The sequence below is a fragment of the Mustela lutreola genome, chromosome 1 (genome assembly GCF_030435805.1).
Source record: "Mustela lutreola isolate mMusLut2 chromosome 1, mMusLut2.pri, whole genome shotgun sequence".
In the NCBI taxonomy this organism is placed as follows: domain Eukaryota; kingdom Metazoa; phylum Chordata; class Mammalia; order Carnivora; family Mustelidae; genus Mustela; species Mustela lutreola.
Window position 1 is genome coordinate 116959916 of NC_081290.1, and position 19706 is coordinate 116979621.

Here is a 19706-nt window from a genome sequence, read left to right on the forward strand (position 1 = left end):
TCAGTTTTTAATATCAAAACAATCTTCCACATTTGTTTCCTCCTCAAACCCTATGCAAAGTCATTATTCCCTTCATTTCAATTTGATACAGCTTTGACTTCCCTCTCTTTTCCTAAGTACCTATTAACACAGCTTTACTCCACACTCTTATTACCTCACACCTGGATCAGTCCAAGCTGAGTTTCATTCCCCCCAGCAATCTTTAATTTACTCCCATAAATCCTGCAAATTGTCACCAGATTACTTTCTGAACAGAACTGCTGACCACAAAATGCTTCTGCACAAAATTAACATAAAATTAACTTAAACTCTTGGCCATTTTAACAGTGAAATCACACGGAGAGCATTGCCCCTTTCTTATTACCAAAGAAAGCTGTCAAGGCTTCTTACCACATGCACAGATGAATGTATAAAAACAAGCAGCTGATTTCTGCTTTTTTTTTTTTTTTTTTTTTTTTTAAAGATTTTATTTATTTATTTGACAGAGAGAAATCACAAGTAGATGGAGAGGCAGGCAGAGAGAGAGAGGGAAGCAGGCTCCCTGCTGAGCAGAGAGCCCGACGCGGGACTCGATCCCAGGACCCTGAGATCATGACCTGAGCCGAAGGCAGAGGCTTAACCCACTGAGCCACCCAGGCGTCCCTGATTTCTGCTTTTTGATCAATATTGTAAGTCTGTGTCATTCCTTTGGTGGTCCTCTATGTACTAGTAAAACAAAGTTTTCATATTTCCTGTATAAAATCTGCTTTTGGCTTGGTTTCTTTATCTGGGATGTTGACTTGTACATTAGTTTTCTAGAACTGCTATAACAAAATGGTAGTTTAAATTTCTTTTCTCATAGTCTGTATGCCAGAAGTCCAACACAAAGGTGTTGAGAAGTTCAGTTTTTGCTGAGACCTCTGTCCTTGGCTTTCAAATGACCACTTTCCCTATTTATTTTTACATGCTTTTCTCACTATGCTGGTCTATGCCCCAATGCTCCATGTGCGTGTGTCTCTTAGTGTAAGGACACCAGTCATACTGGATTAAGGCCCCATCTTTATGACCTCATTTAATACCTTTAAGGTCCAATCTACAAATATAGTCATGTTGGCAGTTAGGGCTTCAGAATATTAATTTGTGGGGATCTATTTCTTGTACAATGCCCCACACATATAGGAACTTCAGGCTTTAAACTTGACTTTATTTTCTGAATGTAAGAACTTTGTATTTCTCTTTCTTGGAAAAGCAAATACTGTCTTTCCTCTTTTCTTCTATCTTTCCTTTCTTCCTCTTCCATTCTTTCTTTTTGTGGCCTGAGAGACTGTTATTCAATGAATATCTGTGGAAAAACTGAATAGCAGAACATGAGTCTATGTTCTGAATCATATAAGCTATAGTAAAGAGCCTATAAAATAAAATGCTACATAACCCAATATTAAACCTAAAAATAAACCACAAAGCTCAAGAAGAGAGTCAATTAAAAAAAGAAACCATGAGAGAAATGGGGCAAAATTAATATATATAAAATATCTTCCTTTAAAAGTGGTTTACGGTGTCTAACTCTCTCTATTTAGCTTCTGACTATAGGCATGATGGTGCCTTCTTTAGTGAAATAAAAAACATCAAAAGCCAAATAACAAGTGACTCTTAATCTCACAAAACAAACTGAGGGTTGCCGGGGGGAGGGGGTTTTGGAGAAGGGGGTGGGATTATGGACATTGGGGAGGGTATGTGCTTTGGTGAGTGCTGTGAAGTGTGTAAACCTGGTGATTCACAGACCTGTACCCCTGGGGATAAAAATATATGTTTATAAAAAATAAAAAATTAAAAAAAACAACAACAACAAAAAAAAACCAAACAATAGTTATTGCTTATTGATTGATAAGAAGAATATTTTTAAATCTACTATCTTGAATTTCTGTACTTCCTACCTAAACTCTTAGGACAAATGACTTCAGTCTATTTGAACTTATCCTAACCAAGTGTAATGTAAACTATATCTGGATTTTCCTTTTCATCTGCCTATGCTGCATCCTACGATCAATGTTAGTTTTTAAAGAAATGTTTTACATCCATTTGGGACTTATCAATGCTATTTTTTAATTATTTAAAAAAATATATATATATATGAAATATCCTAGTGCTAATACTAAAGACAGAGGGTAGTAGGTAATCTGTTTCTTGTTTTCCTACCAAAAGGAGGAAAGATCAGAGCATAAGAAACAAAGATGAAAGTTAATGCCAGGAAAGAGGCGGGAATAGTAAATAAAAAGAAAAGTGGGTAAGAGATGAAAACAGGACCAAAAAAGGACTCAGAAGTGAAGACTATTAATGCAGACATATGCCCCAGTGTACCTTTTAGAAGCATCCCATTATTTTTCTTTTTTGCAAAGTTGTCTTGCTAATAGTCAAATCTAATCTGACAGGAAGGAAGTAAATAGAAGACAACTATATATTTAGGGTGTTTGCTTTTTTGGAACTATTTTTAAAAGCCTTTTCCATCCTGCCTCCCAACCCCAACACATTCAATTACATGCACTCAACAACCCCCAACACACACAGACACTGTGCACATGTACACACATATGCTAACACCCCTTACCACCACCACCACCCCACACACATCCCTGGAATCCTGGAATCTCTTCCATTACTAAAATTGCCAATATTCTCAAATCTACACTTGAGTTGTGGACTATCTTTCAACAATAAATTCTTATGTTTGCTGTATGCACAAAGAGGTAGGTGTTACCTATAAGATTTTTGCTCCCAAAATCAATGCCCCCAGTTTTTTGACCTGTGGTCTACATAGTTATATGTATCCCTAACAATATTAACTGCTCTTTTGACCCCTACTCATTACCAAACAAACTGTTTCCTCTTCCTCTTAAAAAAAAAAATATATATATATATATATGTATATATATATATATATATACATATATATATATATATATATATATATATATATATATTATATATGGCTTTGGTAGGTATTAAGCAATTTGTCAGTAAGATAAATAGTCTTGGATGTCAACTTAATACAGAGAAATGTCCAGAAGAAACAATTCAAGAATACTTCCAGGTTGAAATTTTTTCTCCAGTGGGACTTCCATTTCTTTCTTTGTCTGACAAAGACCCAGACAAGGAAATGTCTAAGGTTGTTTTTCCCAAAAAAAAAACAGGTAAAAAAAATTATAAAAAAAAACAGGTACTAAATGTGGAAGCCTTGTAACATTAGAAAATCAGCCTTAGGTCTCAAAACAGCCTTAGGTTTGAAAAGTTCTGTGTCTGGACACAGAACTTTTAGTAGATACTGAATTAATCCACACCTTATCTACAACCATGAGTCTAAATCATGCTAGACATTCAAAGAGTTAAGTGAAACAAAACAATATGCTGACTGCAAACTTTTTGGAAAGCCCCAAATAAGAAATACATAACATAATTTAATTCAGGTAACAGTGCATTAAAGTTAAATTTTACCTTGGATTACCTAATTAAATGTTTTAAATCATACGTGGTAAATCTAGACACAGTGCCACCTTTAGGGAAAGCAGAATTGTTGGGGGAAGATGAGGATGGAATTGCATGTTTGCTGAAACAGAAGCTAAGAATATCACTTCTGTAACAGAATTTCTTGCAAGAAAATGATTTAAAAACAGACATATTTCAGCAAGCATTTATAAATATTTCTTAAAAATAAGATTTTGGAAAAAAATGGAGTTTTTGAAAGATTTTAGGAAAAAATAGGTACTATTTTTTTTTTTTTGGACATTATTTATCACTGACATCTGCTCAAAATTTACTATAAAATTGATCAGAGATTTAGAAAGGTGAACAAGCAGTATTTAGGACACTGTCTGCCAGAAAAATGCGGCTCAAGAATTGTACTTCAATTCTGGATCATGCAAGAAATAGAAATACCAAAATCAAAGGCCAGTTCTAGAAGAAGTAAGAATCATGAATGTGTTACCAAACTGAGAATCAAAGCCCCATCTGGCTAACAAGTTTGAACTAGTGCTAGAATAAGTTCTGTGTTTTTTGGTTTTTTTTTTAAAGGAGGGAAGGAGAAGGAAGAGATGGGAACTAACATTTACTTAGACCTCCCCACTGCCAGACAGAACTTAAATCCCAAGCTTCATAATAAAATTTAAATTAATTTTTATCCTTTTATTATATGTGAGGAAACCAAATGCTCCTCAAAACTGAATAAAATGGAATGAAATAATCTGTTAGATTATTATAAATCTAAGATTTGAATTCAAGGTTTCTCAATGGCAAATCCATGATCTTTATTTCAACAGCGGTCCTCAGACTTTGTAATGATAATAAAATGGAAACTAATACATACTGAGAATTTGCTATGTGTCCAATACTATTCCATGTATTTTAAGCACATTAATGCACATTATAGTCTGAAAAACCTAAGTGATACGTTAACATTATCTCCAGGGTTTAACTTGCCTAGAAATATTCAGCTAGGGATGCCTGGGTGGCTCAATAAGCTAAGCATCTGCCTTTGGCTCAGGTCATGATACCAGGGTCCTGGGATCAAGTCCTACATTAGGCTCCTTGCTGGGGCGGGGCGGGGGGGGGGGAGGGTGGACAAGGAGCCTGCTTCTCCCTCAGCCTGTTGCTCTACCTGCTTTTGCGCTCGCTCGCTTGCGCTCTCTTTCACTGACAAATAAATAAATAAAATCTTGGGGGGGTGGTGTGTGAGAAACATTCAGATAGTAAGCAGAGATGGGATTGAGACTGTATATTCTGGCTCCTAAAAGAAAGATCTTAACTACACAATGCCTCCTCATGAAACTTTAATCATGTCTTTCTTAAGTAGTATAAAATGACAGGTTCAGGACAAAACCCAAATCTCCTTATTTTTGTAAATAAAGTTTTATAGGACTTCAGCTATGCTCATTTGTTATGTTTTATAGCTGCTTTCTGACTACTTCTAACTTGGTTGTATTGCAATGTAGACTTTATGGCCAGGACTTTACAAGGAAAAAAAGTTAGCTGATCCCTAATGAAAACCATGGATAACAAAACATTTGTATATTTTTGAGGGAAGTGAATCAAATCTTCCTGAATTTTTCATTTTTTTAAAATTCCTCTTCTCAAAAAAAATTCCTCTTCTCTTATTTACAAAGATGTCTAATAAAAGACAAGACAAATAGATCTATTTGTTCTCAAGCCTATTTGTCATAAAGATAATTGAAGTCATTTTGATTTTATTAGTAGCTACTCCTCAAAAACACAACAAAGATTCATCTATTTAAAACTATATATGAAGTAGTAAACATCTGTATTTCTATTAGTAAATTTATACTAAGATAAAGGCAAGTTTTCTCAGATTTTTATTTTCATTAAAATTAAAATGAAATACATAAGGAATAACTGCCCTCCATCTAAATGAGTCACGAGATGCTAAAACACTTTTGATCATCTGTAAAACTTTAAGGTTGGTATTTCTTCCAAGCAATTGCATTATGTTATCTAAATGTGTAACACCATCTTTCATATACTCCGTGATTAAAAATAGGTATTTTCACAGTAATTAAATACGCCTTTGTTTCTGATTTTCAAACAAAAACAAAACACAATTTCAGTAAAAATGTGTCTCAGAGGAACACAATGGCAGGCTTTCCACAGTACCATTTGCTTAAGTGGCTCTCTGCTCCGCCCCCCCGACCAAGAAGTGTTGAACACTCAGAGCATCCCCTGGAGATTCTGCAGGGTGTTATCTGCTGTGTATCTGCAATGTTGCAGCCTGAAATTCTTGATGCCAGATTTAGCCCATCAAATTACACAATAGTATGTGAGTTGTATTACAACTGAGACATTAATGCTGGATTCATGAAGAAAAAAGAAAGACATGCATAGCAAAACCATATTAGTGGTTATTTGATTAATTACTGAATATGATCATAACACAACCACAGTGCTCAGGTATAATGAGTCTGGCATTTGTTGTTAAAACTGTGGGTTCCAATTTTGGGGTTTTGTTTGTTTGTTTTTAAATAAGCAATAAAATAGTACACATGATTAACAGATAATATAACTACACATACCAGCAAAGAATTTCCTGGCTGGTGGGCTTTCTCACCTTGATCCCACTTCATTTTGAAGCTGACATTAAATAACTATCACAAGATACACTGATCACAAAGAGTAGCCAACATAATTTTGCAGTTTTTACAGGCAGAGATATACATAGCTAAATAGTGTTGTAGAGGATGGGACTGGTGGACAGGAAGCCATTCAGGGTATGAGTAATTTGGAAAGACTGATTTTTTTAATGCAACATTAAATACATATAAGAAAATATTATGAGTTTATAATGATTTCAAGAGAAACACATTAGGAAATATAGTGCTAATATAATAAATGATACCTACAAAGTCCTGTCATCCTCTCCTTACCTGTACGTGTTTACCCCTCTTTTACTCACTAACTCTACATAGGTAATCTATCTTGATTATGCTTAATATACCCATATTTCTTTTTTTTAAGATTTTTTATTTATTTATTTGACAGAGAGAGAAATCACAAGTAGGCGGAGAGTCAGGCAGAGAGAGAGAGAGAGAGAAGCAGGCTCCCGCTGAGCAAAGAGCCCGATGCGGGGCTCGATCCCAGGACACTGAGATCATGACCTGAGCCGAAGGCAGCGGCTCAATCCACTGAGCCACCCAGGCGCCCCAATATACCCATATTTCTTTTTGTGACTTTAGTATATATTAGTATATTAGTATGATATACACACACATATACACACTCAAGTATAATACATATATATGTATTCTTTAATAATATTTCACTTTGCATATTTTTGAACTCCATATTCTGCATGAACTTATCTGTGATTTGATTTTTGTGCTCAAAATACTCTTTGTGCAACATAATAATATATGAACATTAAGTATTTTATTACATCAATATATTATACCCAGAGGGAGAATGCAAGCATTCTGGAAAAAAATGGTATTAAGGAATGATTTTAAACATTCACTTACTTAGTAATTCCATTTTTAGAAAAGACCAGATTTTCACAAAGAGATTAGCATCTTGCCCAAAGTCACACAAGAGAACCAATATTAAAATATGAGAAGTCTTTTCCTGTACAGACTAGTATACTGTCATCACTATGCTACATTGCCTCTGCAGTGTATTAATCTTAAGAAATATTGAACAGCTTTTAAAAGAAAAACAATACCTCAATGGAGAGAGTATTCAGGTAAAATGTCTTTGTCTTGAATGGTTTATTGTTCACAAAAATGAACTGTTTATTATTCTTATTAGTCCAATAAAATTTACAATATCCCCAAAACTAAACATGTCTTACTTTTAAAAATACATATATATATATATATATATATATATATATATATATATAATTTAATAATATATATAATGAGGGATCTATCTACATACTATCTATGTCTATATATGTATGTATGTATGTATCTATCTATCTATCTATCTATCTATATGTATATGGGGAAAGAGAGAGAGGTTTTCAGGGTGGGTAGAAGGAGAGACAGAGAATCTTAAACAGGCTCCATGACCAGCATGGAGCCCAACCAGGGATTCCATCTCACAACCCTGAGATCATGACCTGGGCTGAAATCAAGAGTTGGATGCACAATCGACTGAGCTACCCAGGTTCTCCATTTAAAAATAAATTTTGAAATTATCTCAGAACATGTATTATTCAAAGACCATGCCTTGTAAATAAATGAACCAATAACTTAATAATTGAGAACCAGGTAGAAATGGTTACTATTTCTATTCTAGGTTGTTGCTTTATAAACGAACACCTTGAATAGGTCATTTTACATATCAAAATTTTTAATGCTTATGTAATATACTCTTGGAATTAATGGATTTCCTGAATCAAATGACTTCATCTTTTCTTTTCTTGTCATACTTACTTCTCAGCACCATTCCTCAGGCTGGCATTCTCAAAGCCATGTTTTCTCTTGGTTTCTTGACATTATACTCTTAGTATTCTTTCCATCTTACTGGACACTCTTTTTCTTGATTTTTCTCATCATTAGATACTGGAGCATCCTGCTGTGGTTTCAGTTACAAGTTCTCTTTTCTATAGTTTTAAACAGAATCTAAGTAATTGTGAATATTCAATCTATGTATGTCTACCCGAATCTTTCTGGGTTTGTAAATGTTAACCTGAATTTCTACTTGACACATGTCCTTGCATGTCTAAATAAACACCTCAATCTTAACCTGGCCAAAACTGAACTCTTGTTTCCATCCTTTCTCACACAGGTTACTCCTCTTCTACTAGGCCCAGTCTCAGAAGTGGCAAGAACAGGCCCATTACTCAAATTAAAACTGTCAGTTATCCTTGCTTTTCTCTTTCCATCACCACCCAATTCCAATTCACAACAATTATTTTTGGCATTGCTTTCAGAACACATCACACATCTTTTCCCTTCTCATTGCTTCAATTGCTACCACCAGGGTCTGTTACCATCATTTCTTACTTGTAAAATCCTTTCTTATATATTGACTGAAAATAGGAAATTCAATTGACATGTAGTAGGTCTACTGCCAAAGAATATCAGTTCAAATGTGCCACCTCAACTGAAAGACCAGAAAACCAAAATGACAATAATACTTCTACCTTTAGTTTCAGCAAGTATAACCTTTATTAACACTGATTAATATTAAATTATTATTCAATAGTGCAACACTTTGTCCTACTAAGAACATTCACCTGTACATTTCCAAGTGTTTAAGAAATCTCTCATCTTTGTCACCTAGTTTGACAGTCATTAATAATCACACAAGCAAAATAATTTTTGTTCATGGATACTTTCCCTATACTCTACCTGTGATGACCTATTATATATATTTTATTGTTTAATTGCCCAAATAGCTCTATGGGATGGTTAGTAAAGTTACATGTGATGAAAGCGAGAGACTCAAAAATCTTAATCAACTTGTAGGAACTATTAACTGGCAGAAGTGAGAACCACCCCTAGATCTTCATGATTTCAGACACCGGTGATTTTTACCAATCTAATATACTTCCTCCAGTGGGACTTTGTTAATGAAATGGAGCTGGGAATTAGGAAATAATTTTTCTCTCCCTACTCTAATCTCTCCTAAAGGGCTGTTGAAAGTTAAGGTTACTTAAATAACAGAAGAGCCATGAAATTATACTTTTCTCCTTCTTATCTATTTTGCATATCAGGTTTTATAGCCTCATAAAAAGCCAGGCCTCAAGAAAGGAGAACATTCTTATTCAGAAACCTATCCATTCTCAATCAGATTTCTTCAAGGAGTATAGAATGGATCCATTGCTTTGTATGAATATTGTGTCGTACTGTTTTTTTTAACTTGCATTACTCTAAAATTAAGCTTTCATACAACTTGTAAGAATTGACACTAGTGCCCTAACTTCATTTGCATGATAAATGGTCATACTTCATTTACAGGTCTTGCAAAGGAAGGACAGAGATTGCACAAAATGGAACCAGTAACGATGGAGCTATCAGTTATGTGATGACATTCCACGTCTTGTCACATTAAGTGTGTAATTTGATGAACTCTGATAAAAATATAAGCCTATGCAACAACTAAACCAATCCAGATGTAAACAGTTTTTATTACTGTAGAAATTTATTAGTTCTGAAATACAGAAAGGCAGTGCTGAAGAATACCCAGTTCAGCCAGACTAACAGTATCCTGTTGAAGGTTTTAGAGTATGTCTCACAGATCCTCTCAACCAAATAATTAAAATGTTAAAAGCTTAAAGGGGTTGTTCATCAACTACTTCAAGTTAAAGAAGGGTTTATTTTGAAGATATTTGTAGATGTAGCTTTTGTCTAATGGAATGCCTAATGGAATGGATGAATCTCTAATAAGAGCCACAAGAAATCTAAAAGTAATTTAAGAGAATTCTATTCATAGAAACACACTGCAATTGGACTTAAATGGACAGAAAGAGTGCAAAATGAAAAGAGGCCTCTGGAAATCTACATCTACAAGCACATGTAAGAGTAAGATAACTATTTAGAAGTAAACATGTGCTAACTTCATTTAAAAAGAAAAAGGGTGGGGGGAATAACTTGGAGGGAAGAACCAAGAGTACAAAAGACAAAACTAAAAGCTGTGAAGAACCATTTCCAGGCTGTAAGTCTGAAACAAGAAAATGCTAACCTATGCAATAGTTTTCAGGTCTTTAAGCGGAGAACTGAACTTGGGTTGCTATACTTAAGCCTTGTCTACAATTCTGCAAGCCTTACATGATGAGATTCTAATACCCTAACAGAATGATACTTTGGGTGGCCTTTGGAGGGATAAGTGTACTTTGCACTGTGAGGGATCCATCATGGGGGGCCAAAAGATATATTATGGTAGCTTTGGATAGCAAAGGCCACAACAGTTTTTCACCTCCTGGTACCCAGACCTTTGTATAGTGCCCTCCCACGCTAACAACAAGGCTATTCTTTATTTCCAATAAATTTCACAAGTGATGATATGTTACTTCAGAGACTAAGGTACAAAAGTCCTTGCTCAAAAAAAAAAAAAAAAAAAAAAAAAAGAGAGAGAGAGCACTCCTCATTTCGTGTCATTCCCTTTCTCTTGGATTGTAAACTCCTGGGAAACCATTTGCCATGTTGCCTACACAGTGAGAAACAGTCTCTGGCCACCAGTAGTGAAGAACTGAACCCTATGAACAACAGGATACAAATGAGCTAGGAAGTGAATCCTCAAATACAGTCCAACTTCCATATGACTGAATCCATGGCTGATGTTTTGAGTGCAACCTCACAACAGGCCTTGAGCCAGAAGGGGTAGGTAAGCTGCCCTCAAAGTCCTGATCACAGAAACCACAACAAACCTTTGTTGTTTTCATGTATGAGTTAATTTTCTATGGAGCAACACATAATTTTATTGGAACCTTTTATTTTGGTATCCCTGAACCAGGCTAATCTCACATTTCATTATTCCTTCTAGGTTTATTACTAACTTCTTAATAGATTTCCTAGGGATGTAAATACAAACAACCATGCCATCTACTGATAGAGGTAGTTTTACATTTTCTTTCTAATATTTAAGGTTTTTAATGCTTTTTCTTGCCTTATTTCTTGCTAGGACTTTAACACAATGCTAAATAAAAGTGGTGAGAGTGGACATCTTACCTCTCACCAAAGTGAAAAAGAGGTTTCACTTTGTACTATTTTTGTACCTCACTTTGTACAATTAAATATGATTGTTAACTAGGAATAAAAATTCCTTTCTATTACTAATGTACTTAGAATTTTATTTTGACCATAAATTGGTGTTCAATGTTTTCCAAATATGCTTTCTACATGTATCAATATAATCACATACTTTTTTTTCTTTTAGTTCATTAATACTGTGAACTACACTGATTAGTTTTAGAATGTTAAACAAACCTTGTACTCCTGTAATAAAACCAACTAAGTCATTGTTTATTTATATGTTCCTCAATTTCATTTAATAATTTTTAAAATACTTGCACATTTATATTTATAAAGAGAATTTTTCTGTAATTTCCTTTTACTTATAAAGATTTTGCCAGATTTTTGTAATAGGTTTATGCTGGCCATATCTAACATGCTGGAGAAACATACTCTATTCCTGTATTTCCTCATATTTTTTTTTGGCATAATATCTTTCTTAAGATTTTCTTAAATATTTTATGGAATTCAGCACTGAAACTACTGGACTTAATTTTTTTTAAATAATAAAATCTATTTCTTTAATAGAAATTGGACTTTGCAGACTTTTACTTTCTTCTTATGTAACTTTGAAAAGCTAGATTTTTGTCAAGAAATTTGTGCTTTTCATCTACATTGTTATATTTATTGTCAAACTGTTGTTAATAGTATTCCCTTGTCTTCTTTCCATGTCTTTAGAATTAGTACTGATTATTCCTGCCTTGATTCATTGATGACATCAGAAATTTGTGTTTCTTACTTTTTTCTTTATTCTTCCTCAGCCTTTTTTTAAAAACTTCTCAAAATAATTGGGTTTATAAATTTCCTATTTCTATTACCTCTTTTCAATTTTATTAAATTTGTTCTTCATGTTTCTTTCTATTTCTTCCTTTAGGTTTAATTTGCCCTTCTAGTTTCTTAAAGAAGAAACTTAGATTATCAATTATAGCACTTTCTTCCTTTAAGTATAACTTTTAAAACTATGAAATTCTTCTAAACATAGTTTCAACTATATACCACAAATGTGTTATATTATCAACATCATTATCATCTCACTTGAAACACTTTAAAACTCTCCTCAAAGTTTTCAAATTGACCCATTAGGTATATAGTAATTTGTTGTTTAATTTTCAATATTTGATGTTTCTCTAGTTAGTTAATCATTTCTGACTCCTATTTAATTTCATTCTTCAATCTACATTTCAAATTTATTGAGACTTTTTTATGACCTCGCATATACTCTGTCTTGGTTATGTTCCACACGGATTTGAAAAGATTGTATAATTCTATTATTAATTGCAATAATCTCAGTGGGGTTAAAGAACTTGATGATGTTTAAATCTTCTGAAAATTTTCTGATTTTCATGTGTAGCTGTTTTATCAATTCTGAGAGAACACGGTTAAAATTATCTATGATGTGAATTTGTCTATTTCTTCATTTAGTTTTGTCAGATTTTGTAACATATATTTATAAGCTACATAAATAGGCCATCCATGTGTATAATTATGTTTTCCTGATGAACTGACTCTTTCATCAGTATGAAACACAGGCCTTTGATTCTGGTAATACATCTTATATTTATACCTATTTGACAGTACAGCCATTCATTTTCTTGTGTTTGCAGTTTTACTGGCACATCTTTTTTCAATTTTTACTTTAAACACATTTTTTGAGCAAGCACAAATAAACATAAAGCAGACAGCAGAAACTTGTGATTTTGTTATTTTGAAAAAATAAACATAAAAAGAAGTCTAATTATTAGAGTGCTATCTACATTTACATAGCTAACTGCTTGCTTTTGGTAAATTTCCTTACTTTATGACTATTCACTGTTGCCTTCCTCCCATCTGTAATTGTCCATTGCTGGAGTTGGGATTCTATAGGCTTTTCATTTGCTCTCGATATGTGCGGATAGAAAAGATGTCTGTTATAGGGGTGCCTGGGTGGCTCGGTGAGTTAAAGCCTCTGCCTTCAGCTCAGGTCATGATCCCAGGGTCCTGGGATTGAGTCCTGCATTGGGCTCTCTGCTCAGCGGGGAGCCTGCTTCCCTTCCTTTCCCTCTGCCTGTCTCTCTGCCTACTTGTGATCTCTGTCTTTCAAATAAATAAATATTATTAAAAAAAAGAAAGAAAGAAAAAATGTCAGTTATAAAATCACTGAAATCATTTTACTGAAATATGTTTTTAAAAAAAAAACTCTTAAATGCCCATTGAATAATGATGAATAGTGAAGTTCTCTATATAAATATGTGACTTATATTTAAAATTTAAAAAATAGAAAAATACCTTTGAAAATTTTCCATTATTATTTTTGGAGATAATAAAATTCAATAGTTTGAACTATTAGGTTGTTGTGACAAGAAAAAGGAAAATAGGTAAGAACTCTACCAGCAATTACAAACCTTAATATTTATGGCTTTGTAAATTATATTGATTCTTAAATAAATGGTATTCTGACCTTCACTAATCTAGCTATATTATGAGAAGAGACTCATCTCACAACATTAACTATTATTTTTTTGTTATTTATCTAACTTTTTTCCTTTCTTTCTTCTTTTTTTTTTTTTTAATGCCTTATAATTCAGGAAATTTGCTAGGTACATTCCCAGTTCTTGTTTGTTAAATATAAACTAAAAAGGCATGGATAGTAGTGGGGGATTACAAACAACCTTAGATAAATGTTCTTATTAGCTGTTATCTTTCTAGAAACTGTACTACTCATTTTACCTCAAATCTCTTCCGAGTAGTCTTCTCAGCTAGTTACTACAGTATGAACAAACTTCATGAGAGAGTGACAAAAGAGAACAGAACAAACTAAAAGGAAAGAGAACAGAAACTTTCTCTGTAGACATTAAACATTCTCTTCTTATACTATTAATAGAATTATGTGGAAAAAATAACAAAAAAGGAAGAAATAAAATGACATCGTTTTCCCCTTGCTACAGTGACTTTTATCACTAATGCTGAAGAATAAAGTGACAATAGAATTTCTAAGGGCCCAAAGTCGGTCTTTTTTTTTTTTTTTTCCAAATAAAAGAGTTAACGTTTTCAGAGCTGTTGGAAATATGCATGTGCATTTTAATAATAGCAAATAATCTTCAAAAAGGGAGAACAAAATTAAAAGTATGAGATTCCACTCAAATTATCCACATTTAACCCACTTCAAAATTAAAATTTAATACAACAGAACACCACTGGGAAAAATCTTAAGTAGGAGCATTTTTTAACATGATATATTAAACTCATTAATCCCTTTTCATTTTAAAAATCAAATAAATAATCAAATCCAAAAAACTGGGTCTTTCTTAAGGTTAAAAAATAATCTGCGTATAAAAGTGGGACTGCCATGCAACATAAAAAAAGTAACTGAGAAGTAAATTGCTGTTTGAAAATTCCTGGCTTAGAGAACATTTTTAAAAGTTTATTTATTTAAGTAATGTCTACATTTAACATGGAGCTCAAATCCCAACCCTGAGATCAAGAGTTGCATACTCCACTAACTGAGCCAGCCAGGCGCCCCAAGAATATTTAAATAAACAACTTTCTTTAAAGGCATCTATTATAAAGACTAGAAGAGTTGTCTATGCTAATCATATCATAATATTGCTTTTCTTGTTGACAATAAAGAATAAGACCCCCCCACACACTCTCTGGATGGGCTTAGCAAACAATAATAATTACTCCTTATACATCAGCTTTAAAAATCAATTCTCTTCAGTTTCTTCAAATATTCTTTAATGAATAAAAACAGATGGAAGTATAAAAACAATCTCAATATATTCAGGACACTGACTCCATAGTGAATATCACTGAATATTTTTAAAATATTAAATATTTAAATATTAAATATTTTTTAAATTACCCTGAGAAAGTCTTTGACACTTCCTGTCAGTTCTTCCTACTTCCCTTTTACTTGTTGATTTTTTAATTAAAACTCAGACCAAGGGAACGGCTCAAGCTGAACAGTTGAACACTACAGACATTGAGATTAGTATCTTTCAATATAACAGTTGTTATTAAGCTTGCTTTGTTCAAAGAGATTTGGTCTGCATGTTAAGCCAAAAGTCAGGGAGAATTGACAAGTGCAGCAGAACACTTACATTTCAGTATAGAAACCAGTCATAAATATAGTGCAGTCTTAAATATTTAACAGGCTTACCAAAAATTAAAGCCCTAATTTGTAGTTTTTGTCAATTCCTATGGCATAAAACTCCTGTGTGGCTGATTTTAAGCTACCAAAATGACATATATGTATCTAAAATTGGAAAATTTACACAGCAGCCGTTCTATGATATTTCCATATATAGATCCAATAGATGTAAATAGTTAATAGCAGAATATAGTAAAAAAATAGGAAACAATGGGTTTTGAGTATATTGATTACCCTTCTAAAAATATAATGTGTTTCATTATAAGTGTATATAATTTAGTTTTTATGTCAAACTATATAAAGACTATGTTAGTTTTATAACTGACAGTTCATAAAATTCCTGAAATTCTAAGAGTGATCAAATATAAAAGCACTACTCCTGGATACCACTATTTAGATTCTAGACCTAAAACCACCACAGCAATATAACTGGTATAGAATGCAGATATCTCTTCCAGTTTTTACATTAACAGCTGATAAGAACACATGACTGAATGCTCCCAATAGTCTATGGTATGTATTCTCTTAAATTCCCTTCTCTCTTCCTAATTCCATTCTGGCCTCTAGTGGTAGCTGCTAGCATTATTATTATTATTATCATCACTGAAGTATTAGAAAAACAAATTATTAGAGATCATCTTTGTAAGGGAACCATAATACTACTCATTCTAAATATTTATATTTTTCTTTTCTCACATTATTTATTATCATCTCCTATCAATTACTACAAATCAATTGAACAATAGTGGGATACAGTAAAAAGTCACTAACTTTGGAATCAGAAAACCCAGGCTGTTGTCTTGAATTCATACAACTAGTAGAGGGAAGTCATTTAAAATTTCTGACCTCTCATTTTATATGTCTGAAATAACATTAATATGTACACTGCTTATAGAAATCTCCAAAGAATACAGTTGTAAATATAAAAATAAACCCACAGCATACTTAAATCCTGAAGAATGGCTGATTACTTGGCATAAAGAGGAAATAATCCACTATGCATTCTCCTAACTAACTCATTATCTGAGCACAGACTGCAGGAGGGCAACTGTATTCAGTAGGCAAATCAGTCACTCACTCAGATTAGATCTCACTAGACTGATTGCTAACTGGGACAAAAATGATTAACACTACTTTTATGGTATCATATAAATAAAGGATCAATATCATTAAAATGAAATCCATTTAGGGGACCTGGGTGGCTCAGTCAGCTGAGAATCGGAATCTTGATTTTTGGTTCAGGTCATAATCTCAGGGTCATGGGACTGGGCCTGGCGCTAGGTGTGTTGACTGCTTAGGATGCTCTCTCTGCCTATTCCTGTGCCCCTCCTCCAACTCACTCTCTTTAAAAAAAAAAAAAAAAAAGGAAGTCCATTTAATAGGTCTTTCAATAGCTTTGTAACAACATCTAAACAAACATAGGTTAAAATCTGATGCCCATTTCTCTTTAACCAACTTTGCCCAGATTTGGTGTCAATTTATTCTTTTTCAATTCCTTCACAGAATCTTAGAATTTTAGAGCTGAAGAGTACCTTATAAACTGGAGCTCCACATCTTTCATTTGACAAATAAGAAAATCTAAGATGCAAGAGGATACCTGGCCCCTGCCCAGTGCCATGCAGTTAATTATTAACAGAGGAGGGACTAACCAGTCTGTGGACTCCACTGTCTACCAGCACTGAAAGACATTAATCTTAGAGTAAACCATTACCTCTTGAAGGACTCTCTTCATCTTCAATAATAACGTCTTGACGGCTGTGCAGTCCTGTAACATCAGTCTGAAGGGCAAAGAATCCAGGCCTCCATTTTCTTCCACACCTTGCAGGGGCCAGTCTGCAGATGGACTGCTGGGCATTCGGCTGATATGGGAGCACCTGACTTCCTGATCAATGTCTTTTGTTAATTTCAGGGAAAGATTCCTAACAAGAAAAAAAAAATCACAATGTAGCATATTTAGAGAACTATTTTCCAAACTGTTGATCAATGTCAGGAGTGAGCTAGAAAAAATTCCTTGTGACTGGCATTTCCTCTTACAAGTCTGAAAATTCTGAGACCCTTTTGTCAAAATTATGAAATAAGTCAATTGCATTTTTTTAGTAGTAAGATTCAATGATAATCACTACTTTAGAATGTGATTTTCTTCCCTTTTGAGGATTTCCTTTATACATGATAACAGTATGTTTATACTTTCTTAAATTAATTCTTTTTAAAATGCTGAAAGTCAACAGAAATCACCAAAAGAGAAATTTCGTATCTTTTCTAAAGATGTTTAAAAATTAATTGGAAATATAAGATTAAGAAACCAAAAATTAAGATAAAATAATTTTGTTAATTATGTTAAATTACTAAAGCAATCAATAGCCATTTTTGGAATTAAGAAAGACTTGTATTCATAAGATTTTCTGTGAAAATAGTAAAATAAGTGGAAGATGCATAACTTTATATGTAATTAGTCTGTTTATCAAACAGTCATTAAATTTTTAGCAGAGTAATGTGTGGAAAAAATACCCATATATTTACCCTATTCTAGTTGATAATCAACAATTATTTGAAAATAATTGCATTTTGGAAATCCTCTAACATGGCTTATATTGATATTATATGTAAAAGTAAAGATACTAAGGTCAAAAATTTTCCAAATGTGCAGATCAGGAATCTAAAAATAGTGCAAAAGAGGAGCTTATGGAAATAGTCTTTTTCATTGAGTTTTTCTGAATTTGTTTCCATTTCTTAAAGCCAAGGGGCCTATACAATGAAGACAATTAAATGATAGCATAGCTCAGGCTATTTATGGAAAAAATGGTTTAGGACTTGTGCTCAATTTGAATAGCTTTTATGTATAATATTTACTGAATTATATGCCAAGGTCACTTAGCAATTTAAATTGAAAAAAAAAATAGAGTAGCCTTCTAGCTTGCCACCAAGACTAGGAAAAGATACCAGTAAGAAATATACCCTCAGTTATTTTTATTCAATTCTGATTATTCATAATAGTAGATTAGCTTTTTAAATATTTTATTTATTTATTTGAGAGAAAGAGAGAGAGCGAATGTGTGAATGGTGGGGCATGGGTAGAGGGGCAGAGAATCCCTTGCAGACTCTGTGCAGAGCCTGAGTCTGAACTAGATATCCGGACCATGAAATCATGGCATGACCAAAATTGCAAGTCTGATACTTAACCAACTGAGTCACCCAGATGCCCCCACCACAGTACAATTAATTTTTAAAGTATCAGATAATTAGTAAGTAAAACACACTTCTGGATTACACTAAATTGTTCACTTGATCTTCACAGATACATTCATTGATCACAACTGTTGTTTGAAATGGTAAGATAGTAATTACTGTCTTCATTTTGTATTTATAATAAAATACTAAATAGTAATAGGGATGCTTGGGTGGCACAGTCGATTAAGCCACCGACTCTTGGTTTTGGCTCAGGTCACGATTTTAGGGCAGGAGACTGAGCCCTGCATTGGGCTCCATGCTCAGCTTGAAGTCCACTTCTTTTCTTCCTCTCCCTCCACACTCACTCATGCTCGCCCTCTCTCTAAAATGAATGAATCAATATTTTAAAAAATAGTAACAGCTAAAAATTTTTGAGGGCTTACTTATAGGCCAAATACTGTGTTAATCATTCCATGCATATAATTCATTGAAACTCTGCAAGTCCAAGAGGTAGATGTAATAAATATCTTAATCTTACATGAGGAAACTGAGGCCCAGATAAGTAACTTATCTCAGAGTTAAAAAGCTAGTAAGAAGTAGACTTGGGATGGATCAATCTAGACACTCTTGTAAGGCTTTTGTTTTCCTACTAAACACATAATGAGCCTATATATAATAACGCTTAATTCATCTCAGGTGGTCTTATAAGGACTTTTGCATGTTAAACTAGTTAATACAACTCTTTTAGGTAGTATTATCCCCATTTCATAGTTGAGGAAGTTTAACATGGAGAGGTTAAGTAACATGCAGATGGTCATATAGCAAAGAAGGGACAGAGTTGAGATTTGAACACAGACAAGGCAAGCTCAAAGCAACGACATGAGTCTGTATGTCATGTGAAAAAAAGCAAATAAGCCAGAAACTAAAAACAAAAAGCCAAAAAGATAAAAACAAATGAAACACCCTTCAATTACACAAAGAATCATTTATATTTTCACTTTTACAATGTGTTTTATGTAATATGACATTCATCTTAATTATGCACAACTTGTGAACTATGCAATCATTCAAAAGGGTTTCCATTATATTTAGTGTCTTCTGTCCTATTTTCTCCAAGACTGATTAAGAATAAAATGGAATATAAAAATTAAATTTCACAGTATATGTAATAGTTTAAGATAGAACTTTCAAAG

General features: G+C 33.3%; 1 protein-coding gene across 2 annotated transcripts in view; it reads right to left on the reverse strand.

The window, feature by feature from the left end:
* CCSER1 (coiled-coil serine rich protein 1) overlaps positions 1–19706 on the reverse strand; it is a 753833-nt gene that overhangs the window by 263174 nt on the left and 470953 nt on the right. For both annotated transcript variants that reach the window (XM_059172757.1, XM_059172747.1), the window contains exon 6: positions 17057–17264. In XM_059172757.1, coding sequence (XP_059028740.1) covers positions 17057–17264 — 208 coding nt within the window. The remainder of the gene's footprint in view (positions 1–17056; positions 17265–19706) is intronic.